Source organism: Passer domesticus, chromosome 7 (assembly GCF_036417665.1).
Source record: "Passer domesticus isolate bPasDom1 chromosome 7, bPasDom1.hap1, whole genome shotgun sequence".
NCBI lineage: Eukaryota > Metazoa > Chordata > Aves > Passeriformes > Passeridae > Passer > Passer domesticus.
In genome coordinates this window covers 47,277,918-47,305,810 of record NC_087480.1, presented here as the reverse complement: position 1 = coordinate 47,305,810, position 27,893 = coordinate 47,277,918, and the positions used below count along the sequence as shown (strand labels likewise).

The 27,893-nt window shown below is 40.1% G+C and overlaps 2 protein-coding genes across 6 annotated transcripts in view; one reads left to right on the top strand and one right to left on the bottom strand.

The window, feature by feature from the left end:
* LOC135305114 (uncharacterized) overlaps positions 1-10,037 on the bottom strand; it is a 494,456-nt gene extending 484,419 nt beyond the window's left edge. For all 4 annotated transcript variants that reach the window (XR_010366400.1, XR_010366401.1, XR_010366402.1 and 1 more), the window contains exon 1: positions 9,677-10,037. The gene's annotated coding sequence lies outside the window, so the exon portion shown is untranslated. The remainder of the gene's footprint in view (positions 1-9,676) is intronic.
* Positions 10,038-11,248: 1,211 nt separating this feature from the next.
* PKN2 (protein kinase N2) overlaps positions 11,249-27,893 on the top strand; it is a 55,116-nt gene continuing 38,471 nt past the window's right edge. Inside the window, exon 1 of one of the 2 annotated variants that reach the window (XM_064428335.1) lies at positions 11,249-11,663. In XM_064428335.1, the coding sequence (XP_064284405.1) occupies positions 11,616-11,663 (48 nt within the window). In that variant the 5' untranslated portion in view covers positions 11,249-11,615. The remainder of the gene's footprint in view (positions 11,664-27,893) is intronic. The other variant, XM_064428336.1, reaches the window with a different exon arrangement.

Genomic DNA, 27,893 nt, shown 5'->3' with positions numbered 1-27,893 from the left:
GGATGAGCTACCTTGTATTTCAAACTTTGAAAGTTGAGCCAAAAGTACAACAGATGAGGTTAAAATGCACGCTGCAAGGAAACTTTACTTAGCATGTAGGGAACTTACACAATTGTGATATTTAGTGGCCTGGGAAAGGAAGATAGGAATAACAATCTGCAATTATAAGTGCCCAAACTAATTGGGAAGAGGAAGTCTGGAAAAGTGCACTACAAGGTCTATGTTCCATTATTCAAGTGAATAATAAAAACAACAACAGTCTTGGAATACAATGCAACTCTTCTAGTCTTATAGAGCAGTTTCTTAATATTAAAGGAGTATTTAGACATGAAATAAGGAGAGAATTAATTTATCAGAAAATTAAAGTTAGCAGATTAACCAAACTGAAAAATGAATGACAAAAGTAAAGGACAGAGGAGTAAGCAAGTCCAATGCACCTGTTACATTTTCTAGAACAGACAACTTTCTTTTTAAAAAAATCTAATACCTAACATTTGGATTTAGACTATTTTAGTTAGCCCTTTTTCTTCCTTTTCATTTTTAAATGTTTTTTTGTGTTCTGCAAGATTTCAGCGGCTGGTTGCACAGTTTTGGGCTCTATTCAGAAACTGAAAAACAATACCAATCACCCTGAAAGTGATTCATTGTTCTATGATTTTGCATTCGTAAGCATCTCGGTTCCCATTAAAGCAGCAAGAAATTTGCAGGTCTCCTCAAGAGCCCCCTCTGTTTTGCTTTTTTTGTCTTTTCAAGGTGTTCAAAGGAAGAGTCTGGATTAAATCTCTTCTTGAACATATTTCTTTTGAATTTTTTCTTATTCTCATAATTGGGAAGCACAGGTGTTTTCACCTTGATTGGCACAAGAATTCCAATTGCTTACAAAGTATCCTTACGTTAACAGATTATTCAACTATTCATAATTATTCTGAAAAGTACAGCATCAGTGCTAGTTAAGGCATTTGGATGGAACAATCTGCAACTGATATTTCTCTCATGTTAAGACACGAGATGCATCTCACTAGGTATCACTATGTACTGGACTCAGTACATAATTCACTGTGTATTTTAACTCTTTGACACAGAACCAGAAATTTCATCCTTATTGTACTATTTATGCCATCCAGCTTCTCTATTTTTCCTCCCAGGCCCAAGGAGAACCCAAAAAAAAACCCAGTAAGGCACTAAAACCAAGATCTCAAAAGCAGTTGAGACACTTGCACACCTAAGGCTTGCTTCCACTGAAGCAAACAGTACAAATCCTCAGAAGAAACTGGAAGGAAAATCGAAGTTCATACCTTGTCACATGTGCTGTTCCCTTGGTAGAGAGCTTCCTATGTAAAAGAAGAATTCAATCTTAAATTCTTAAGAGGCATAATTATTATTAAAGAATAAGAATCACTAAAGAAAAATGTCAGTTTTAGAAAATAGCCACTAGATGGAGCAATTTAATATTAAGATTCCATTTATAAAGATTATTTTACCTTTTCCATTACTGATTTATTTTTTCCTTTTTAAGCTAAGGATACTTAGAAATTCTGTGTCCCTGCATATTATGCAAGTAAAAGAAAAACTATATATGGATCAACACTAATGTTTCTATATTTTGCCTGTATTGAAGCAAAGACTGGAAACAGTGTAAGGTAAAGTGCAATTCTAAACCACTTCTGTTAAACTGTTAATTTAATTAATCCACCAATCTACATTTCCTAATCTTGAGAAACATTAAGCATTAAGAAATATTAAGCAGTTTATCAGAATACTATGTTCTCTATTCACCAGACACTTTTTGCCAGAAGAGATGATTCTGTCCTACCCTGAACTTTAGCCTAACTACTATATAGTTAGAATTATTCTATATTTTAGTATTAAACTCAGAATTAAGAATATTTGGTACTAACACAAAATGAAAAGAGACACGACCTCATTAGCTTGAGTCCCAATTTACATCAGTTGTATCTAAGATGGCTGTAGAACTACAATGCCTTCTGTCAGTGTAAAACCAAAAGTTGAACCTATGTCTACTTATATTTGTAATGTTATTTTCAAGCAACAATTTACAGTTGTTACTATCCAAAGCACTGCCTGATAACAACTATTTGTATCTTGTGAAGGTGATATTTATGTTTAAAAACAGAACAATGGTGTTGTTGCTGAATGCAGCTCTGAGGCACCAAGAAAGTAAATCCTCAATGATTACATGGGTCTTACAATCCTTTTTTAATACTGGATTTGCTGGGAAAAGGGGAAGAAATAAACACAGTTAAGGACAGCCTGCGAACAGCAATCCCCAGCTGGCCTCTGCTTTTTCTTTTGAAAGACTTCTGTTATACCATACTTATGAAATATTCATATTTCTGATTGATAAGTATGATAATCTAAGCATCATGAACAGTCTACAGCGTCTAAAGTCTTTAAACATCATAATAAAGTACACATTTTAATGTACTTCCTATTAATGAACTTTTCTAATGTTAAATCAACCTCTACCTGCATAACAGGTGCAAAGAGCAATGGGATTTACTGTTGTGTTTAGGTCCATGCTGAAAATCCATGCTTTTAATGTCTAGTTGTGGTGCTTTCTTCCAAGAACTGTTACTATTATCTGTCATGATTAATGATAAACAAAACCCAAACACTAGGCTGTTTATACAACTATTAAGGCAATTATGCATTTCTCTCTTACAGAAGTCAGCCGTGGTTCTAAAGTTTCTGAAGATGTACCATTGATATATCCCCACCATGTCCATCATTATCATGACCACATTTAGCAAGGTTCAGTTAAACTAATCTCTTATCTCTCTTATCTCAATCAAATAGTCATTATGGACATTGCTGTTCAATGGCTTGCTGGATAGACCTCAGAATAAAGGGAAAGCATATAGGACAGGAGGAGGGTAAATCTTATTATTATGTTTTGAGATTGTTACACCTCATTTGTATGCCTTGCTCCATTGCTGCACTGCTTCAGGGGCGGGGAGAAGAGGGGTGTATGCAGGCAAGAGAAGAAAGCAAAGAGCAAGGCAAGAATGAGAGCACGCTGCATTAGTGAAGACACCTCTGGCACTTGTGTAAAACCTCCCTTCATTAAAGCTAACATGTCTACACTGCAGCAAGCAAAGACATAAATGAACATACAGAACATCCACATTATCACATTTCAAATATCAAACCAGTATACTTCAGACCTCTCCTCCATTACGCCCACCTCAGTGACTGCCTCTGGCTGGCTGCTCCTTGACAGGGTAGCTACAGAAAACAGATCAAGGCTCCAAAACGTCCCCGTCCCGTCCCCTACTTTTCAGTGGCTTCTACGCTCATTTTTCTTATAAAGAACAAACAAGTTCACTAACTGCAAACTACCTGCTAGACAAATCAACTTGAAAGTGTTTTAGATTTCATTTTGTGATGATAATAAACAATTCAAAGCTGAGGCCAGACTGACAGTGTGGGATTTCAGTGAATCCATTTCAAGCAACTTAACCCAAACTGATTCAGCTTAGTCCTTGAGACCTCCAGTGTTTGCCCTAGAACACAAAACCCATGACATTAAGTCCCCACAAGAAAACACTTTACACTTTAAGGAATCACTGGTACCTATGTATCTAAGCAAATTACGAGAAGCACAAGAATTTAATTAATCTCTCAGATGCCAAATCACTTCACTTTACAGTCAGAAGAGTCACTCCACAAGTAACTTTGTAACTAGGCTTCACTACAGAAATCTAACCTAAGAAATCTCACCTAAGCCTTTCTACCTTGTGGTTTTTTTTCAGAAAACACGAAAACACCAGCAGATTCTTTCACACAAGAGAAAACATCTTTGAAGAACCTGAAATGTATGGAAATTACAGGTAGTTAAAAAGGTACATCCCAAATGTGATAAGTGTCATTAACTTCCCTGCTCACTTGTGTTATAACCATCACTCTCCAGGGATGGGGGAGAAAAAAGAAAAAGAAGAAAAAAAAAATAAAAAAAAAGAAGGAAATAAGAGAGAAACGGGGATTAGTCTTACTTCCCCTTTTGTTTAAATAACACTTAATTAAGGGGAATACACTGTAACAAGCCATCTCTGAACCACAGGGTTCATAAGCAGCAGAACATAAATGAAAGCAATGTAAAGTTGCACTAAATTACATGCAGCATGTTTGCCACAGCCTAAGAATACAAAAAGTTGAAGGTGAGGGAGTTAAGACAAGGAAAAGTGAGGGGGAGGTAAAAACATATTTGGTATCAGAACTTTTTGGAATATTTTTCTCTTTATATTGTTTGATGCAATTGTCATTTTCTCTGCAAGTTTTTAAGCTCTCTTTTATCCTGGGGATGTCCGTCCCAGCAGAGCAAGAAGAATGCAATTAGAGCTAGCTACAAACCTGCCAGGTAACTCTTGTTCTAAGTGTTCATTAGATGAAGATAGATCTGCCCTTTTAATTCAGAGACATTGCCTACTAAGTACAAGTTAATAACTACTTAGGACTTCAATCCCTGACAGAGTTACATATGCAGGCTACTGTCTCTGAGAAGAGATAAAGACATGGAGGAAAAAAACAGCCATCAAGTTAATCATGACCAGAAATCATTACCATCTAAGACTGAGTGTCTGATGAAGTCTGTTTCAGGACCATTCAACATAGTTATTTATGTGTCCACAAACATATTAGAGCTAAGAAAACACTGATGTATAGATGCTGTATCACCAGACATGTCATACAAAGGACTTCCTTCCTGATTCTGTCAGTCTTTGCTGCAGGTTTCAAAACAGCAAGTTCAAATTGCTTGAGGATGACCAGAAGTTCACAAGTCACACACATCAATTTCCACAACACAAGGTGAGACAAGTCTGTTGACAGCATGATGCAGAAGAAAATGGACACAATCTTCTGACTTCTTTATACCCTGGTGTGAGCTGCTAGTAAATCTGCAGTCTGATAGTTCTGGAAGCAACAGACTGCCCACATGCAGGTCAAACCCCACATCACAAACATGCAAGAGACATCCCTGCAGCAGCCTTTCAAGCACAGATCTCTTTTGCAAAGATTTCTCTGGGTAAGCCATGTCTGACTCATCTCTTGCAATACATTTCCCTTTCCTCCAAATGCAGACTGGGATTTCGGCTGAAGTTGTAAAACTCTTATATTTGAAAAGCTTTTTGGAGGAACTTGATTTTCCTAGAATCATAGGAAGTTACACACCTTACTGCTGCACAAGATAGTACTTCAATTATCTCCTGAGCCTGAATTCTGATGTTTATTCATAGCAACTTTAGGTCACAGCCAGTCACCCACCCACATTTCTTCAGGAAATCAGCCTTCTTCATAACAGGATGACATATTTGTCATCTTGCCTTGTTTTTGTAAAAAACTAAGATATTTTCCTCTAGTCAACATTTGAAGTAATGTGTTTGCAATTTACAGAAATAAAGCAATGAGACCAGGAACTATCCAGAGGTATAGCTACCTTGCTTGGACTGATCTCTTATCCACATTGTTTCAAATAAGGTCTTGATGTTACCAGTGCTGCACCAGGCCCTGTTCACTTCAGTGGATTCAGTAAAAGCACAGGAGTCCATCTGGGCAGTTCATTTGCAGAAACAGCAATAATAAGCTGGATCCTACCATCAAGATTAATTAGAATCACTGGGACTTAGCATAGGTGTAGAGATCGATAATGTTGATCCACTTGTGGGCTCATAGCTTTAATGTAAACACATAATGCATTTTGTTATTACTTCAAATAATCCAAGCTGATCTCCTCTAGGGAAATGAGGTCTGATCTTAACAGCTGGTTGTGCACAGGTAGGGCTTTCCTCTCCTCAAGGAACCACTGACATCAGCTGGCACAAGGCAGACTTGTCCTCAGAAGAGAAGGATGGAAAAGAAAAACACAGGCCATAAAGAACAGGAATGAGCCTCCTTCCCCTGGAGCACTCTTTTCTCACTGACTGCAAGCCTTCCCAGGGTCCAGAATTAATAAAACAGATAGTAAGATAAAGTTTGTTGCACTCCACGCCTCCTAACATATGCCTACACTTAGCCCTGGGTAATAGTATGTAAACATAGAAGAAATTTTAAGCAGAAAGTGTGCACCAATTGCTAGGAGGTTTATGATTACATCACAGTAATCCACATAGAAGTTGTAAGATTAGTTGTGTAATTAAAAGAGTAATAAAGGAATTGTTTAAGTATACATGTAATTTGCAAGAGCTAAATAAATGTAGGTAGTCATTTTAGTTTTCTGTTTGTGGCGTGCCATAAACTCATCCCCTTCACTGGCACATCAATATGTTCCCATGCTCTCAGGAGCCTTTTCTTACATGGAGTTCCCTCTGAGAAATCTGAGTGTAAGGCAGGCAATTGACTCCTTAGAAGTGCTATGAAAGAAGTGAGTTTTCAAAAAAAGGAAAATTAGCCACACTTTCAATTTTTTCTCAATTTTTTATTTTCTCCTTTTGGCATTTTCTTTCATAAACACCAGGAAATTGTTGATCTAAGAAACATTATTATATAAATTTATTTTTTGTCTCAAGTTTTAACCTGACCTAGACATATTTATTCCTAAATATATTGGAAAATGTAGTATTGGAAGCTTTATAAAATGAAGATTTCTCCTATTCCCAAAATTATTTGCAAAGCAAAACAGGAAGATGGAAAGTATTCATTAATATGCTATTTTTTCAACACCGTTGGGCTGAAGTAAACAAATAAAGAAGGCAAAGATGTAAACATTCTTCATCTCATTTTTCTGTGCCTCACAGTTCCAGAATTTCAAAATGTTTTTAAAGGATCCAACTTCGAGGGTTAACTATGCAAGAGTAATATTTGTCTAGAAGTCAGGGACAATTAATGGCTACATTATTGAAAATCTGTTGTGGCAGTGGTAGTGGTTTGAGGGTTTTCTTTTTAACTAATATTGGGGCTACATTTCTTGTATATAGTTAGTTGTCTTTATTCCTAAGTGAAAGAACTTAAATTCTATCCCAAAGTCAACCTGAAGTGTGCATTCTAGCATTTGTGCTTTATGAGACAGGTATTTCCTTTAACAGGTATCAATATTACTTGCAAAACCAAAAAACCTTTACCCCACCCCATTAATGAGGTCACTAATTCTTAGAGCTTGTTCTGTGCTTAAAAAGGTGGTGAGCTGGGCTAGTATTGCTCTGCCCCACTCATCTATTAAGAGCATCATATCCAATTTCTTCTTTCCAAGAGTTTAATTTTGCCCATATCTAGGCACATCCCTACACTGTTGTCCCTCTAGACCTACATCACTATTTTAAACAAGCAACATTAACCAAAAGACTAAAAAAGAAATCACATTATTTTTCCTGGTAGAGTTTTGCCAGTAGTAAGTATAATAATATAGTTATCACCTCTCTGGTGCTCTTCACATGTCAATCCTCATTTCTATATGCAGCACAAAGTGAAAGTAAGCTCTTCCTTAGGTGACACACTGGACTACTTAGAACTATCCTAAAAAATACCTTTGGTTTTGCTTACAGTATTCTGAACACTTACATAAAGTGTTCTGTACTGTGCTTAAGGGTTCACAAGGTGTGTTTTGTACCAGGAACACTGAAAGTCTCAGCTATTCATATTTCCAGGTCTTTGTGGCAAAGACTTTAATAACACAACCTGAAGAAAAGAAACAATTAAAGGGCTTAGCCAATAGTACTGACATCCATTTCATTCCGTTTGCTTTCCTAGCTTGCTAATTGACTGCAGGGATGAGCCAACAAAATAATGGCTGAAGAGATTGCATTCAGATATTTTAAGGCACAGGCTGAACTCAGGATTCCATATAATGGTCAATTCTCAGGCTTACGTACTTAACTGCCTCCTATTTTGGGACTCATTCGGAATGTTCCCTCTTGCTCAGTAATGCACTGTCACAGTACTCAAATGCAGAGCTACAGTTGTTCAGGACTGCCTTGTACTTTCCAGACTCTAAAGGACGAATTATTAACAATTGGAGCTTTAGCTAAGCTAATACTGTTTTATCAAACCAGTTTCTCTGTAGATTCCTGTGCCACTACACCTCTATCAAAGAATCTAGGACTGCATCCTCCCAAGCTGTGCAAGTAACACTGTAATACAAAAAAAGATTACACGCCTTGTCTTGACAGGAGTAATAATATGCTCTAGGCTACACTCAATAGGCAGGCTAGGTTAAGCATGAACCAAAGCCAGCTGCCTGTTTTAGAAACAATCTCAAAGCTTCACTAACTTTGTTGACACCCACTCATATCTGTGAATTTTCTCTGGTGTAAAATCTGATCACGTCTTGCAAACTACACATGCAAGCACATTGATTCTTCTTCTTTGCAATGGGACCAGGCCAGGAGATGAGCTGCAGTAATGGACCACATACACAGTGACAAGTGCATGAAGTCACTAAGTCACAGTAATCCAGTCATTTCTGATTACTTCTTTATATCCTTCAATATCTGTTCTCAAAACCAGTTCAAACGAAGTTTAAACATTTGGAATCATTCTATCATGGTCAAAATGAGAAATTATTATATAAAAGTCTTTCTTTCCCCATCCCACCCATCCTGTTTGTACGCACTGTGCACCACAAGTCATTTCATGGCTGTGGACCTGGGCCCACTGAAACAGCACAACTCATACCACTGACACTGAAGCTGGGCCAGCACACATTCCTCTGGATAAGAGCCTTTCGGAAATAGTGACTTTGACACAATCAGCAAGTAAAGTTTTCCTCTGAGCCTGTAACTGCCTGGCCACACAGCACAGAAATTAAGCCACTGGCTTCATGTGGACTAAGTCTAGAAATAAATTTGTGTATGTGAAAGATTATGCACTGTATCAAATAGCTACTTACATGTAAGTCAGTGAAACTGCAATTTCAGTAAACATGTGCATTGTTACTGTAGAATTATCTTGATATTTCTTTTATGTGAAATTAACTGTGTGCATATGTTAACAAATATTTTTCTACTGCATGACAGTACCTCAGGTCATCAGGCTTGTTTGGTGCTCAACAGTGGAAGTATAAACACACTTAAATGCTTCAAATTTGCTAGGAATAGTAATGATCATTTAATGTTGACTTCTGCCATTCCTATTTCCTCAAAAACAAAACAAAAACAAGCCAACCCTCCAAAGTTTAACTTGCATTCCTAAAGCAAACAGACTACTATTGGTCTGCAGCCATAGAGAGGTGCAGTACCATATACAGAACAAATGCTGATGATGCTTGCATGAAGCTGAATCTATCAAAAATGCCTCAGCTTATGAATTTGACATGAACTGCATAAAGAAAAAAAATTAAAAATCCCAAACAGCTATAATTGCTTCCACAGAGCGTTGTGCATTAGTCCATTTAGCCGAAAATAGCATCAAACATTAGGGTGGAATGAGAAAGCACATGGGTATAGAGTCGACAACAGAAAGCACAGGTTTAATGGACAGGTGAAGAAAACCACCAACCCTCGGCACAGGCTGGAAGCTGAAAAGAAACCGTATTGCCACATGGTGCCACGAGGAAAGAGAAACCATGTCCTCCCAGACACTCACACCGATTTTGAAGCTCTGAGAACCTTATCACTCTGCAGATTAACTGAATAGTGCCAACCCCCAAAAAAACTCACCAGGCACCCCAAGTACAAATGTTTAGCCCTTTACACTGTTAAAAACGGCATTTACAGCCCCCACTCACCACAACCTCCTGGGCCACTGCTGCAGGTCCCCAGGGCGGCAGGTGGCTGCTTGAGACAAGCGTGAACTCTGCTTCCTGAGCTACCTGCCTTCGCTACCCAACAAACTGAGGGCTTCACCGGTCTCCTGGGCCCGGGAGAGCCGAGCCCCTGCAGCCCCCAACACCCGGAATGTGCCAGACGCCCCCCAAACCCGCCACCACAGGAGGAAACGACAGGATTCCCAGAGCTGGAGCCTAACGGATGGGGGAGAGCAACGAGGGAGGCGGCGAGGCGGCCGCGGGGCTGAGGGCAGCGAGGGGCCGAGGGGAGCGATGGGGCTGAGGGCAGCGATGGGGCTGAGGGGAGCGATGGGGCTGAGGGGAGCGATGGGGCTGAGGGGAGCGATGGGGCTGAGGGCAGCGATGGGGCTGAGGGCAGCGATGGGGCTGAGGGCAGCGATGGGGCTGAGGGCAGCGATGGGGCTGAGGGCAGTGAGGGGCTGAGGGCAGTGAGGGGCTGAGGGGAGCGATGGGGCTGAGGGCAGTGACGGGCTGAGGGCAGCGATGGGGCTGAGGGCAGTGAGGGGCTGAGGGCAGCGATGGGGCTGAGGGCAGTGAGGGGCTGAGGGCAGCGATGGGGCTGAGGGCAGTGAGGGGCTGAGGGCAGTGAGGGGCTGAGGGCAGCGATGGGGCTGAGGGCAGCGATGGGGCTGAGGGCAGCGATGGGGCTGAGGGCAGCGATGGGGCTGAGGGCAGTGAGGGGCTGAGGGCAGTGAGGGGCTGAGGGGAGCGATGGGGCTGAGGGCAGTGACGGGCTGAGGGCAGCGATGGGGCTGAGGGCAGTGAGGGGCTGAGGGCAGCGATGGGGCTGAGGGCAGTGAGGGGCTGAGGGCAGCGATGGGGCTGAGGGCAGTGAGGGGCTGAGGGCAGTGAGGGGCTGAGGGCAGCGATGGGGCTGAGGGCAGCGATGGGGCTGAGGGCAGCGATGGGGCTGAGGGCAGCGATGGGGCTGAGGGCAGTGAGGGGCTGAGGGCAGTGAGGGGCTGAGGGGAGCGATGGGGCTGAGGGCAGTGACGGGCTGAGGGCAGCGATGGGGCTGAGGGCAGTGAGGGGCTGAGGGCAGCGATGGGGCTGAGGGCAGTGAGGGGCTGAGGGCAGCGATGGGGCTGAGGGCAGTGAGGGGCTGAGGGCAGTGAGGGGCTGAGGGCAGCGATGGGGCTGAGGGCAGCGATGGGGCTGAGGGCAGTGACGGGCTGAGGGCAGCGATGGGGCTGAGGGCAGCGATGGGGCTGAGGGCAGCGATGGGGCTGAGGGCAGCGATGGGGCTGAGGGCAGCGATGGGGCTGAGGGCAGCGATGGGGCTGAGGGGCCTCGCGCCCGCCTTCCCGCGCTCGGCGCCTCGCGCCGCTCGGCCCGCGCGGGGCAGGTGGGGCCGGGGGGCGCGCGCCGCCCGCCGCCTCCGAGGGAGCCCGCTCTTCCTCTCCGCACGGTCACGTGCCCCGGGAGCCGCAAAGCAGCGGCGCCTTTGCGACAGGGTGACAGCCAAATGGTGCGACATCGGCGGCGGCCGCAGGCGCAGCAGCCGCGGCGGCCCCAGCGCTGCCAGGGCCGAGCGCCGCGCCCGGGCGGGGAGCGCACCGCGGGCACCGCACGGCGGGCAACGCTCCGCGCCGCCCCGCGCCGCCCCGAGCGCGCCGCTCCGCACCGCCGGCAGCGCGCCGCCCCGCGGGCAACGCGCCGCTCCGCGCCCCACCGCCCACCGCGACCCCCATGAGAGTAGCGGGGTCGGCGGCGGCCCCCCCGCGCACCCCCGCCCGCCTGCCCGAGCACGGAGCGCTCCCCCCGCCCCCGATGCGCCCTTAGTCCCGGCCCCGGACCCGCCTCCCTCGCTCCCCTCCCCGCCGGCGGCGGCGGCAGCGGCAGCAGCAGCGCCCAGGTGCGGACTTCAAACCCCGGCGAAATGGCGTCCAACGCGGCCGAGAGGGAGATCCTCTTCACCGAGCCGCAGGTAAGCGGCGAGGGGCGCCGCCCCAGCCCCGCTGCCCTCCCCTCCCTTCCTGGCGGGGAGCACGGAGGAGCCGCCGCGCCCCGCCGCCCCCTGCCCGCCGCTCGGCGCGGGACGCCCACCCCAGCCCAGCCCGGGCCGGGCCGGGCCGGAGCGGAGCGGGGGCCGGCGGAAGCCCGTGCCCACCCCGGGCCTCTTCCCGCTGCTCTCCCCCGGCAGCGGAGGCGCCGCCGCCCGGTCACGGCCCCACCCCGCCGCCGGCCGCGACCCGCTTTTGTCTGCGCTCGGCTGCCTCCTTCCCCCGCCGAGCGGCCGCGTCCCTCCGGCGGGGCCTGCCCGGGCCGCGCCCCCGGCCCCGCCGCGCCGCGATCTCCGTGCGCCCGCAGCCGCTACGGGGGCCGCAGCTCTCGCCCTCCCCCGCCCGGGGCACGGCGCTCGTCGGGCCGGGCCCAGAGGGCTCCGGTGGCCACCCCCCGCCCGCGTCGGGGTCAGGCACTGAGCCTCGCTCTCCTCTGGACGCGGCACCGCGCAGGAGCCGGGCAGCTTCCTTCTTGTAGGCCTTGAACGCTGAGCTCGGGAAGAGGAGAAACTGCTGCCATCGACTTGATTTGTCACACGGCAAGGGTTCTTGTCACTACGAAAAAAACAATCCCAAAAGACCCCGCAACACTGTTAAAGGTTGAAAGCTCAAGGCTTATAGAGGTTTCCATCCCTGTAATTTGACCGGTTTTGGTTGCCTGTGCAACTGTTACTTTTCTTCTTGTCGGCTGCAAGGTTAGATGCAATTCCGGAGCTTCACTTTGGTGCTCTTATCTTCAAATGTCAGCACAACCTGCTACCTCTTCAGTTTCCTTGTTCCGAAGAAAGCTTGCTTTTCTTTTCTTCCTTTTTTTTTTTAATATACATCACTAAATCCATGCAAGTTGTTATGTTTACCCAGGCAAAGAATGTGTCTCTTAATTTATTAGATGGACAGTGAACCAAAGTAAGAAGTCCATAAATGGAAAGTATTGAATTTGATGGTCAAATAAAAATTAGAAAGGCATGTTTAAAAAAAAAAAAAGTAATTTTATTTATGTAATGCTGTTAAGTTCTCCTATAGTTCTGAATGTTGGAGGTGTGCTCACTTGAATAGCAAAGGAAGAGAAAGCACAACAGATGTAGGAGTCTACTTAATATTGTAGCACATGAGATGGCTGAAGGCTAAGAATCCATCTAAAATGCTAAACTTTAATCAGTGGCTCATAAGTGCCTCGGAAGAATCAGTATGTTAATACAAACTTGATACGATGATACATAAGCTCGTAAAGCTGTTTGAAGTGGAGAGCTGTGTGAATAACTAACTAGTAGTGTTTCAAGTAAATTAAATGGAAGCAACATTTCTGTAGAAGTACCCAAAGCAGGGTTCCAATTACTTTAAACATAAATGAGTGGAGATTTTTCTTTGGGGGGATTGGAATGGTTGGTTTTGTTTTGTTACTTTTTTTTCTTGAAAGGTGAGACTGACAGTGATACTAATTTTAAAAAAATAACCAAAAACCAACCAAACAAAAACCTGCCAAACAACCAAAAAACCTAGGATGGATTAGATTCTTGGGTTGCACTATCTGTTCAAATTTATATGATAACTTCTGTCTTAATAAATACAGTTTCTTGCACAAGACAGGTTAAATTAACATGGGAATGCCAGTGGGGTTTAAGCTTTGTGAACTGCTAACTTTTTAGGTATTTTTAAGAGGAACTTTCATCTCAGAAAGAGCTGCTGTAAAGATAGTTCTGTTTGCCATGCCATCTATTAGCAGTGAAATACAAAGACATAAATATAGTTCTGCTTGAGAATACCTCAAAACAAATTGCTCTTCATATACCTGTACATTAAAGTTGCTTTAGTGGTATGGTCTGAAAGTAAAGGGAACTCCAGTGAAGTGTGAGATACGCCATTTCACTCGTGTTTCTTCAGGAGGGAACTTCCTCAATCATAAGAACTAACTTTAAAAGTGCTTATGTGTGAAACAAACTTTTGCTTGCATATTGCAATCCTGCACAGAAAGATGAGGAAGTTGTAGAATTCATGGCTACAGTAAAAGTTGAAAGGGTCAAGTCCATGGGTTGATATAGATCATGGGTGATGCGTGGTCTAAATGTTTTGTTAATAGATGTGAAAACTTACTGAAAACAAGCTAAATTCGGTGTAAATGCCAAGCTTGTTCCTGACACGGGCTCTAAAGTATCAGTCAGTGATCAATGTAACACACTGCTTTGTGCTGTGTGCCCCTGGTTATGAGAGCCCCGTGTACTCCAGCGTGCTGTAAGGAACTGTTAGCTTGGCACGAAGTGGATAGAAGTGGATCAGTAGTTAGGAATCAATTGAATGCTCCTGACAGAAAGGTTTGCAGACTGTCACAGCTACTGACTAACAGGATGTGAAGTGGATTCTGAGAAAATATGAAAAACGAAAGAGCAAAATAACGAGTTGCTAATAAGTAAGTGGTAAAACATAGATGGTAAAAGGACATGTCCTTGTTTCGAAGGCTTCATTAAACAGGCCTTAAATAGAGCCCAGATCTCACTTCTCACAATGAGTTTTGTATTTTAAATAAGTGATGCCATATCAGATAGAGCAATTTCTTATAAATCTCTGCTAGCAAATACCCACTTGATATTTCTGTCCTGCTTTTTCTACAAAATATTGTATCCATTCTTCTATATTTTATTTTACTTTAAACATTTTACAGACTGATACTGGGATGTGGAAAGTATGTCTTGCTACTTAGCAAGTTTTATATTTAAGTCTGTTCAAGATGAAAAATGCAATGCTTATTTCTCAGTAGTTAGCAAATGCAAAGTACAAGGTAAATTTGGCAATAAGCAAATCCTCTTTTTAGTTTGTTCTGGTAGCTTCACCAGCAAAATTGCCTGATTACTAAAGATTGAAAGATTACATAAAGCCAGATTACCCTTTTTTACCTCCTTTTATCTCCAGTACAGGTTCTTTAGTAGGAGGAGGAATGAGCTTGGGTAAGAACCAGTATTGCTGATGTTGCCTTTCCTTCCAAAATTCTGCTGTCCTTCTCTGGGCTTGCATCCCTTAGAACTTTGTACACCAGGTAAACTAGCCTCTCCAGTGCTTGCTCTCAGGTTAATTGCACAGTCTTTAACTCTTTGCTTCCTGATGGAAGTGCCAACTCTGTTTCTTCAAACTAATTAAACTCCAACATACGGTGCTGTAGTTTGTTAAATAAAGCATCCACAAAATAAAATACTTTAAAGTTTTTTTATGGAAAAAACTTTGGTTTGCTTTTTTCAAATCATTATTAAAGAGATTTTTTTTTGTGAAGTGTGTATGCTTTCTTGGCAGTGATGGTAGATGTCAGCATAGTAAATTGGTATGGCTGGGTTAACAGAAATTATTGCTTAGAGTATTTAAATGAAACCATTGTGTATGCACAGTGATTACACTTGTCTGCTAGGTGTTCACTACCTCTTCTTTTCTAGACACTACTGTAAATCTTCTAAACTTGGAGCTTTTGTTGTTAATGTTACAGGATTTCTTTTATAAAAATTTTCACTCAAAGTTGTGTTTTGCAAAGCAATACTTGTTTAATATCAGGAAAAAAAGTATATTACTTGGGTTTATTTGCTTAAATGAAATTGTTTGGTTGAGATAGAGAGCTTGGGCTATGCCCTGAAATGAATACACATGCAACAAACCCTCCATTACTTCAAATGGAAATATTAAAGTCTCTTCCTGGAATTAATTTTTCAAACTCAACCATCATACATATTTTTGGTATTACAGAACATTGTGAAAAATGTCTTTATACTGGTCAGCATAAAGGGACTTTTTTTAATGGATGTTTTATATTAATTCCCTGGTCACCTAATTTGCTAAGGTGCTGTACTTAGGGATAGTAAAGCATAAATTTCCTTACAGAATCATGTTCAAAGGCCACGGTGTTTTTTTTTAAATAGTGATGAACAGTACCACAACTGAAATATGTAAATGATGGTACATCCGGTATAGTTTTTGATTTATTTTATATTTCCATTTCATATCTAGGGCAAGAATATCTGTCAAATTAATGTGACTGAACAGTGCTTAGTATTTTATCGGTCTGCATGATACAAATTGGACAGTTGAGTCTGAGGTTATACAACTATGTGTTGTATATAAATGTGTATAAAATTGGGTACTTGTTAAACTACTAGCTGAAAACCTGTATTTCATTCCTGGCTTCTCTACTCTCAGCTGGGTGACATTAGGCAGATGGCTTTGCTTACTCATGTCTCCATTTCCTCATCTTTAGAATAGAGCTAATGATGCCTGCTTTTTTGGAGTTAGAAAGTACTGGGCATTTATTATTAGCTGTGGTCAAGTGCCTAAGGACACCGTAAAAAGGTACAAGTAACCTAATTAATCTGTTTTGAAGAAACATTGTAATTGGGCTGAACACTCAGCAGTAAGACTGCCTTCAAATAATATTCAGCCAGGACAAATTAGCTTAAAATAATTTTGAATGACTCTTGTTTCTTCAGGAGCAAAGAATGTCACATTCAGGTGAAAATATCCTGAACTAGTCAATTGCAGTTTAGAAAAGAAAATGTATGTACAGCTGCTTGGGACTTCTTAGGTCCCTACAAATGTTTTCACAATTGGTGGATTTAGAGAAGAACTTCAGGGTTTTTTTCTGTTTGTGGATATATATTACTCTTTAAACATTCCTGTGTTCAAATCTTGTATTAGCGAAATATGCATCCTGTTCTCAGTGGAACATAAACAGTCCTTAAAATACCTTTTGGTAGGTGGATGGGTGGAGTTTCTGGTTTTGTTTTGGGGTAGGTTTTTTTCTTTTTTTGAATTCTGTTAGTCTTCCTGTTAACACAGGAACTTGTATATCACTCAGACTTGTATACATTTGACTGAATTTTCTTTATCAGAGTAGGACCCAGATCAGTTACTTTTAACTCAAGATAAATTATTAGTGATGGCTAGTAGAAAAGTATTTAGTTATGCTGTATGCAGTAGCTCTTCTGGAAGAGTTTTATACATTGTGAAGGTCATTCATTACAATGTAACCTAAAATCTGCAGTAGAATAACTAGATAAATATGTCCTTGACATTGGGAAACAGTGGTTTGAGGATTTCATGTTGGGATTAAGGATTTCTTCATCAGTGCCTCAGTGCTGATTTACAGAGTAAGACCTCGTCAGAGTAACGAAGTCTTGTACGTGTTATGTGCAGTGGAGGGCTCAGTCTGTTTTCTCCTTTTTTTTTTGTACACACTTGTACAGCTGGTACAAATTGGTTGATGGTAGGCTTTTTGTTTGTTTGTTTTTTCACTATATGGGTCCAGTAAGTGAATGGGTTCAGGAACAGACTGAGCTGAAGCATCTCTCATGATACTGCACTGCAGCATGGGCAAAGCATTTGTATGGTACTTTGAAGCTTTAATTATTAACGCTTGGTCTGCAGTTCCTGGCACAAGCAAAGAGCATCTTTGCTAGTGTTTGGTGTGGGTGGGGGAGGTTCTTTTTAAGGAAATGAGATTGATGTTGTAGAATTGAATCCATGGCTTCTGTTACTTTGAGATATGATTGAGAAGTACTACATTGAAACAGAAACTAGTAGTGCCATTAGCTAATGAAATGCTTTAGGCCTGTCCTTAGAAGTACCAGTAGATATGATATGTTTGTTTATTTGAACTGCAGCAATACAATATGTCACAGTCACACAAATCAACACAATTTTTGTTACTGCAATTTTCCAGCTACCAGTTACTTACTGTTTGACACCTCACCAGTGAATTGAACTACTTGCATGGCAGTCTGGGAGTACATCCTTTGGAGCAAAGTACTGCTCTCTGTTTTCTCATTATTTTGTGGGATGATTTTCCAAATTTTCAGGAATTCCGTGACTGTATGTCAAACTAAGGAAGTTTTGTGGCATCCATCAGGTTTGCCATGCAAATTCTGGTAGCTGGTGAGGATGAGAGGGCTGAGGTTTCTGTGGTGGGGAGACACTCACATGAACAGGATAGTAGTGTGCATTTGCAGGCTTATGTTCAGCTAAATGGGCCAGCTTTGCTGGGAGCTCTGCTGCTGTTCTACTCTGCTTAATAGAAGAGGCTGAAATGAGGCTATTCGAGGTAGTGCATTTAACTTCATCAGTAGGGTGAGCTGAGAGTGTTCATGTGATCAGTTACAATGGCTCAGATGTGGGACCACCAGCTGGGTAGTGGTGAGCTGATTGTTTTTTAGAGCAGGCCACGCCTTACTTTTTCTTGATGTTAGGTATAGATACAGTTTCCTATGCTTTGTATCAGCATTTTGCCCACTGTAGCTGTACTTCCTGTTTACTGCTGCTGCAGCCTACTGAGTGCTTCTGGAGTGGATGCACGGAGATGGCAAGACTGTGATCTCAGCAGTGGAATTTGTTGCTTCTACTAGGCAGGGAAAAATAGGAATATTAGAAGAAGTGTATTTTCCTAGGCCAAGTATATCCATACTAGAAGCCTTTGTTATTTTACTGTAGATACATAGCTAGCTATCAGACAGGTACCAATTAAGAAATGATGACTGGAAAGGGCTGGGCTGTGAAAGTTTAATATATGTGGCATTTCCCTATTCTTTTTTTGTGCCATGAAGAAAGGCTGATATGTGGCAAGACCCAGGGACAGCGTGCTCTGGCCCAACATGCAAATCAGGGTTAGTAACAACCTTAATGTGGACATGACTAAATTGGGTTTGCTTTTTCTACCTCCAATTCCTATGGATTCCTTTCAGCCTCGTTTTCTTCACTGGAGATGTATTGTTTTATAAATGATAGAGAATTTTTGGCCCCTCCTCTAAATAAGTGCAGATCTGAGAGCTTGAATCAGAAGCCTCTAATATTTGGTTCCTGTCTTGGTGTTATGTATGCAAGTCTGGTGTTGAAGCAAACTGGTTTTTCTCTGAGGTTTTTCTGACATTTGTTACCTTGCAATGTAGCAGTAGGGCTCATACATTTTAAGTTTCCATTAAATACAGGAACATGTTAGCCTGAAAATTAAAGTAGCAGAATCAGGTCCTTTTCTATTGAGTAGAACCAGGGAGACAGCTTTCCATTAACTTTCCACACTTGCTATTAGGATGTAACAAAATGCAATAGGCAGCAAATCTATAGCCAGGAAAAGGCACAATTAAGTCTGCAATACCAAGGTACTAATTGATTGTACTAAAGTTATGAGATAAATCTCAGGAATCTTGTGGGGCTCTGTTTGTTGCTGTGATGAAACAACTCCAAGCAGTTCAGGTCAGAAAGGAGAGCTATTCTTATGGGTAAATGCAACAATAGTAGTTTTCTGAGCCCTAAACCCAGAGAATATTACTCAATTATTGGAATGTGGGTGCTGATATAACTTGTGGTTGGTTTTTTTGTTTTGATTTTTTTTTTTGGTTCTTAGTACTCAAAGTACTTGAACATCACTACCACTTACATTTTCTCTAATGCAATTTAAGAAGAATTAAATAGACATATATGAACTTCATAAATACATACACAATATCCTATGTACTCATATTTGTTAGACTGTTGAAAAAAATAGGTTATTTAAATTAATAAGAAGTAATAGTAATTTTAATTGTTATTTACCTGAAATAGTACTTGTAAATAATAGCAGTATGTAGGTGTTCTGAAATTATTCTTCTGTTCAGTTGTGAGTGTGTATATCTTTCTTAATAAAAACTTCATGTAACTTTTGAGGAGAAATTGAGAGTTGATGTATAAAACATCAGAAAAAATGTCCTTTTTTTGTTTTTAATTTCAAAGTCCTAAACACAAACTGTCTGATTAACCAGCTAATAGTGATATTATATCATTGGTGCCATAGTTGGCCTGTGAACTTAGGAACTTTAACATATGTATTTTTGAAAACTGTTAAAAGTGTATTCAGTTTGGTTTTCTTTGTTGCAGTAAGATGTAAGGCAGGTCTGTGACATAAATTTAGGATGGAAAAGTTCTATTTGGTTCATTGATGATATTGTGCTGGAATTGGAAGCTTTGCCCATACAGACTTAAGTCTGTTGCTCAAAGAAAGTGTCAGACTTTGTCAGCTGGTACCACTGCAGAAAGTGAGCATGTGCCATATTATGTGCTTTACGTTTGCACAGGCAGCTGTATGGTGAACAGATTTTGTTGTTTTGTTTTGGTGGGGTTTGTTCACCCCTAGATTAGTTTTCAGCCAGATCAGGTTCATAATTGCAGTTCACTCTGTGGCCATATAAAAGTTTGTACTGCATATATCAGTGAGTGGTCTGGAACAGGAACAAACTGTTAGGGGAGGTCAGGACTGCTTGTTCTTTAGGATGCTTTTATTGCCTGCAGTGGTGGTTCATGCAGTAAAATGTTTATGGGATTACAGATTCACAGCTGAGGACTGTAGAGTCCAGTTCTGCTGCAGGTGAATATGCAGATAATGAGCAGTCCAAGCAGTGTCTGTGGCAATTCTTTTCTAGCTTGACGTTTTTCAAGCAGAAAGTCTGACAATATGCATGTGACAGTGAAAACCTGTTTGTCTGAAAAAGCATTAAAAATAGAATTGGTTTGGACATCATACATGGATGGAAGATACAGTTACATTTAGTTTGATGTTGAAGGCTGAGAACAGTGGTAAGGTTTGGTAGCAGTACCGAGGTCAGTGTAGGGATATAACCCCAAGTTTATTAGCTAACTTTTAGAAGTGGTAAGCCTTTGCTGTTAAACATTTTATGCACTCAATGCAAGGAGTAGTTTTGAAAAATCGTGAGTCTTTTTGTTATTTCTTTAACTGAAATGGAAGAAAAAGTGAGTGTACAATAAAAATGGATGGGATTGAATTTTGGAGTGAAGACAAAGTACTGTGCAAGTAATACTGTAAATGTACTGGCCATAAAGATAATGAAGAGACTGAGGTATTATATACAGCTTGGTATGAATACATTTGTCAGTTAATGAGTAGCTTGATAAGTGTGAGACATTTGAATATTCAGTAGGGAAATAAACCCCATACAGCGATGAGCTGAATGTTTGCTATAGGAAAATATCTCTGAATGGTCACATGAGCATCAATTAAAGCACCACTTAGGGGACTTTGAACTACTGTGTACAGGATTGATTTTGTGTTTCAGAGGTCTAGCCAAATTTGGGGGAAGAAAAGGCCTAAAAATCTGGTGCAGAAGTAAGAAATTTGAGGTAACAAAGTGATTACATATTTTCAATGTTCTTGTGTTAAATTAATTCCAAAATTGTCAATTCTTTCTCATTTTCGCTGTACTTACAAACCCTGAATATATTCTTTTGTGTTTGTGCTGTTGAGGTGAAAGATTATGTTTAAAATAAATAAGGAGATTGTTTTTGATGATTCCAGGTGTACCAAAGCTCTCTGATATGTAGGCTAGAAGTTTTATGCTGGTCCTTAGAAAAATGGAAAAAAAAACTTGCTTGGTTCTGTTTTTCTACCTTTCTTACTTCTCTTCTGCAGGAAGAGGAACATAACCACTTCCTTTTATGATAGATTTCAGGACTTGCCCTATTTGCATCACTGGGCTTACTAGATATGAGATTGAAGTTTCTTTTTCATCATTGTAATACATGTTATCACCTGGGTTTTGAATAACATAAGCCCAAAAGCATCCAAATAAATCTGTTGCTGAGTATTTAGAAGGAATGCAAATTGACTGTGTGGCCTGTTGCTTTCTACAAGCATAATATGCAAAACCATCCACTGCTTTTCAACTTCATATGTTTATTTATATGGGAAAACACTGCAAAACAATGAAGTGGAATATGTTTTAAGAGGATGTTTCCTTTATAGGTGGATCTGCATATGGCATGACAAGATTCTTTCTTTCCTAATACTCGAATTGTGGAAGCTAAAATTAGAAGATAAATTATGACAAAGAAGTGTCAGCTTTTCTGAAAAGTATTATTAACCTCTGAAGTTGTAAGGGTGTGTGCTGCCTGCAGCCCACCGAGAGCACGTCGGGAATGACATGGGCATAATCGGATGGGGAGACCCAATAGAGTCAACCAGATTCTAGCAAAAGGTTACAGAAGCCAAAGTCAAAGTTTCAGAGAGTTGTATTGAAAAATACAAAAACAAGCATACAGATCTACAGAACATTTTAAAATCAGCAAGGCCTTTTTGTAGACATATTCTAAATTTAGTGACAGCAGTAGAAAAGTAAAACTACTGTAAATCGTACATGCCTGACTACTCGTGTAGCATTCTTGAACTGCTGCCCATTTGGGACTCAGCAATCTCCTTTAATGGAAACATGTTTTCTTCAATATTTGAGTTTGTTTGTTGCTTATTTATAAGATCATATGAAGCCGTTGTTTTAGGCTAAAAATGCGTGGATGTCAAAAGTTATGATTTGCAAATTATAATATCCATAACTAGGGGTCCTCAGAAAGATTATTTAAACTTTTAATTGAAACTTAACTCATTATTTATGGAGTTTTCTTCAAGTTGCTATGATTTGCATCTTTGGTTTCTCATCTCCTGAAGAGATAGGAACATGACATTTTGAAAATTTAAGTGCTTCAATATTAGAACAACATCATTTCTTTCAGAGGGTTTTTTAATTGTACTCTACTTCTTTATTAATGCAAGTTAGTGTGAGTCAAACTAAATATTTTTCTGTTGGGTGAAAAATTTAGTTTTAACTATTCATTTTTATCAAGCTGGTTCATATATGATTCCTCAGTGTATAAGCAAGTCACAAAGGAACATCTTGATCTCACTTTTTTGCTTTTCATTTTGTATGTGCATTTTTCAGATAAAATATTAATCTATGGCAAAGTACACAGCATTTATTAGCAGTTAATTTTTTTGTTTTGGGGGCAAACTCCTTTCTTTAATTCTGCCCTTACTTGTAACATGCTACATAATGCTGAAACAATTTTCAACTGTCAGTTTAACTGCTTTAGAAATTGGTCTTTATCTGTATTAGGATTCCGTACAAGAGAGCAAGTGAATGTATTCTCAAGTTTCAGTTAAACTAATTCTAACAGATTTTTTTTTAATCCTTAGAAGATTCTTAAGTGCGGGAGGAAAAGGAATAATGGCCTACTGTAGAGGGGTATCCAGTATCATCATATATTTTTCAGGTTAGCAGCCAGACTAACTAATTTGAAGTGTTCCTTTTTAGTGGCAGTAACTCAGTGGCAGTGTCAGGGCGGCAGTTTCTGTGCATGTGAAAATTGATTTCTGTAACTCCAGTGACATTGTTGATTTAGATGACCTTGGGTATGAAAGAAAAGCAAGGGAGATCCAAGTTCTGCTCATCATCTCCTATTTTTGCAATCTTTTTTTTTCTACAATAGACTATACTGTTTTATGAGCTCAAAAGTAGCATTTCTTTTCTTTAGTATTTGCCTTCCTTCCCATCTGTTGCTTTAATTAATTCATTGTCAATTTAGAGGTTTATACAGTACTTGAAGTAAGCAGATTTTTAAAACTTAACTACAGGCATCCGTATTCTGAATTGATTCACATACATTTTCTGAACTATGGAGCTGAATTTTCTTCTTCATTTCTATCTGGCATGTAGTTTTTTTCTGCAAATTATTCCACTAATTTTGATCTTTCACTTCGTGAACAATATACATTGAAAATGTCAGATGTTTCTAATTACTTCTATTAATTTTTCCACTGTTATAAAATCTGTCTACTGTCCTGAAATATATATGTTTTTTTTACTGTAATTAACGTACTTAGTACAGAGTGAAGTACAACTAGTGGGAATTCCTGCAAACCTGAGATACAAAGACAGTGAGCATTTCAGTGGCAATGTACTGGGAGTGAACAGAGCTGCCTCTTCCTCACTCAGGGTTAGCTGGCTGTGGTTCTGGCATCTGCAGAAAATGGGGAGGACCTGTGCCTAGGCAGAAGCACTGCCTAGAAGCACTGCCTAGAAGGGCATGAAAAAGAAACCAGTAACGCTCAGAGAGGTCAGAGATGTTTGGAGTTGAGAGATGGTAGCCTTAGCTAAATATAGTATCCTAGCTTAATTTGGAAAATGGTATATACAGATTGGGACTGTACTTTATTTTTGTAGTTAAATTTCTTTTTTTTTATTACAGGGACTGATTTTTATTTTTCTCCTTTTCTCTTTAATACAATACTTGAGAGAGCATCAGAAAAACACACCCCACCTACTCACAACCAGCCCCTTCCAAGTGCAGTTAGGGAATAGCCACAACCACATAACACTTAAATTTCAGAATATACAAGTCTCTTTCATCAAGTAAGAGTCATCTTCCTGCTGGTATTTTTCAGTCAGAAGTTAATTTGTGTATTTTTGTCTCCTAAAGATGACATGCTTTAGATTAGACAGGTCATTATAGAGGAATACATTGTAGATACTCTGGGGAATGCAGCAGGTTAACCATAAATAGCTTCTGACTGCAATAGTTCCTTTCCTTAGCTTAAGGCATTTCTTCATTAAGGTTTTGCTCAATGTCATATCTAGAGAATTTTTTGGTAGTTCTTAGTTATTAATGAAGCAGAATATTCTACTTTACTTAACAGATTTTTCATGGTACAGTTTGTAGTTGTACCTGAAGATTTTTCTCAAGCTGCTAACTGAAATGCTCGTGAACTGGAATGCAGTGGAACATTTTAGCCTTGAATAAAAATCCCTCAAAAGTTATGGGCATAACAAAATCAGATTCACATTGGCAAAAAGTATTTCTAGGACATTTTTTGAAATTGTGTGTATGAAAACTGCTGTTTATATGTGCCCTGTAAAATAGGGTGAGGCTTTTAGTATTAAAAATTGATGAATTTAGGATAAACATGTTACATACCACATTCAAGGTTCCATTCATATCATTGTGGCTGGAAAACACATAGACTGGATGTGTAACCTTACCCACTCTGAAAAGGGAAGAGTATTGATCACTAACAAGTATGTCTCGTTGTGGGTTTTCTGAATACTCAGCAGTATAAAAAACAACACCATTCCTCTAATTTAATGCACTTGTAAGGTAAGACCTTTTTACTATTGTTATGTATACATGGGTTTATGGGCTATCCTTTAACATTTAGTTTTATATGTATGTGTCTACGTGATGCACTGAAAAACTGTTATTTTGTTCTGCTTTATTTCTGTTATGTTACAGGTCTCGTTGGTGCATTGGTTATTTTGAAACCACTGCTTCCCATTTTCTATTTAACTGATATTGAGCTGTGCTGGTAGCAAGAGCTAGATGGAGGGGAGTCTTCTATGCAAGTATATGTGCAAAACAGGAAACAGCTTACTTGGGAGATGGTGCTCAGGCTGAACATAAAGAGTAAAATTTGTTCAATATGCAGTAAGAAATTCTTTGCTAAAATCCTAGGCTTTTATTCTGTAATTTTCACTGCAAACTTCATATGTAAGTCATATGTTCATTTTAGGTCATATAAAAGTAGATTTACTTAGAGTACTGTATCGCAGTCAGTGGAGAATCGGGGCTCCTAAAAACTAAGAAAATGTAGAAAGGTTTTAAAAACCAAGCTTTAGGCATATTTGTATTTAGAAATGTATTAAGAATTTTTTGCAATCCATGTAGGAAGTGAAATCACCTGCCTCTTTTTCATTGCTGTTGCATATAAAGCAGTTAAGTCATGCAATTTTCTTTTGGCTTCTGTTGTAGTAACCTACAGGATACTATTTGTTCATTATTCTATAATGCCTAGGGAATTCTTAAATAGAAAATGGACATTAAGAGCCAGTGAGAATCTTTCTACCATATTTTAAGGGTCAGAGGAAGAAGGATTGCAAAAACACTATTCAAATGTATCACAATGTGCATCAGTGATGCTCTGTAGAAGTCTCAGACAAATGGGACATGAAGTAATGCTTCTATAAATAACCCTGTGTTCATACGTAAACTTTTACTGGAAGAGCATGGAATGAGATGCCTGCATCTCTACAAGTGGAATTTTGGGTGTGGCAGTCCCAATAGGGAAAAGTGGTCTGTTCTACTGACCACCTGTAAAAGAGGAGGAAAGGATTTAAGACTTTCCCATCTTTCTTTTACTGCTGGAGGTGAAGGCAGGAGCAGGATTTCCAGCTGGTTGGAGTGCAGGCTGTGAACTTGAGTAACTTCAGATAAAACAACCCAGGCTACTGTGAAAGAGTTCTCAGTCCTAGAGTATGAAGACACAGATCCTTCGTATAAATACAAACATACATCCTTTCCTGTAATAGCAGATTCAGCTACCAAGCTGGGAAACCCATAAGCTCTGGTGAAGCTGCTGTTGCACACAGTCCTAGAAAGCAAAAAATCTGGTTCCTTCACCAGGATCTAGCATTTAGCCACTTGGCCTCTTGCCTTATAAAACAGATGTTAGTATTATCTCTGATATGTATTGCTGCATTTATAATGTACAAAATAGTTGGCTGCTAAAGATGATGGCTTAATTAGAGTGGAATGTAGACTTTCAACTCTTCCATTAGTTTTGAAATGGCTAAAAATAGCTCCTGTAAAACATAGTAAAGTAAAATGGACTAACATATCAGTTGTTTATGCTGAAAGTTGAATTGCCAGAAACAAAGAAATTTGAGGGTTTTTCTTTTCAATTTCTAGTTATCCATCTCAGAAATTGAGATTTTCATACTGGGATCCCTTTATTGTACTTTTCAGATTAAAAAAATTGAGTGTATTGGTCTTCAACAATGTCCTGATACTTGCATGTGTTACTGAGAAATTCCTTTGTATTCTGAGGATTTCTTTTGCATAATTTCAATCTTTAACGTTTTTAGCCTGCACTGAAAGATCACAGAACTTCCAGATGTAATGATTTGTTTCTGTAGTAAAACATTTTAGCATTCTTCTCTTGCAGTTTAGTTAAAAAGTCCCACCACTTAACAGATGTGGCAACAACTGATATTGTGATTTGTGGATGAGCAGAATGCTCAATCTGTTGCATTACCTGAGATATGTAATAATACCTTTTTAGTGGCAGCTATTATCTAATTCATTTTTCATTCGTAATATACAAGAAAAATACCACTGGGATTGGACCTGATTGTCAGTAAGCATTAATAAATTATGGTTTGGGTTCCTTGAGGTTTTATTTTTGTATTTCTGCATAGTAACTAAAACTCCTTCACAAGCAGAAGTTTACCCACACATTTTTATCTTAACATTACAGCTGTTGAAAATGTATGGTTGCAATGGTAACTTCTCTTTAAAGTAAGCATATTTTTGGATGCGTGCCCACCAAATTATCACCTTTGTACAGTGTGCATTGAGTTTGAGGAGGAGTATCAAAGTCATAAGACATGATTGTGACTCATGTCTGTTGACTTGACCTTTTAACCTTTGAAAATCTCTTCTACCCAATTAAATACCACATCCTGTAGTTTGGATAATGTAGTGACATTATTTTTTCAAACATCTTGAGCTACATGTATAACATTGCTCTGAATGTTAGACAAAAACAGGTAAATGTTTTATACAAAAAAAATGCAATAAACATATTTATTTTGGGGTGACCTAGAACAAAATTATGCTACCTTTCAGTAGCAGCAGAAATTTTTGAGTGTAGGTGTTTGCTTTAAGATGCACTTCAACAGATATCTCACTGGTTGTGGTGGAAGCAGTATGGGGAAGGGATACAGTGTTTCTCCTGGTGGACAGATTAGTTTCTGTATTACTTAGAGGCAAATTCACCACACAACATTTGCATGACCTTACCTTGATCTGAAATAGTTCTGTTTCCTGAGTAACTTATGTTATACTTCGAAGCATTATAACAACTGCTTGCACCAAACTTGAGCTTAATGTAACAGAGAGATCAGTCACGTCAAACTGAGACAAGTCTTGTGATAATAATTTCTCTCAAGCCCCCTTCCTTGTTTCAGTCTCTGGCAGTAATTCAAAATGAGTGTATGAATTTCTGAAAGAAATGGATACCAAGAGTACCCCTATGTAGGGTTAGGGAAGTGTATTAAAATACACTTGTATTTTAAAAGTACCTGCTGTATATATTCAAGAAATAATTTTAGGTCATTAGGATGAAGTTGTTTATATATTTATATAGTACAGAAAATTGCAGGTGTTCTCATGAAAAGAAACCTGTAATTCTTACGGGGTTTTTTTGAAAGTGTTTAAAGTAACAAGCAAAAAAACCCCAAAATTCACAAATACCTAAGTCCCTCACAATATATCATTTTGCTATCAGTTTTAAAATTTAAGGTGTTTTTATTTTAAAGAAGCCT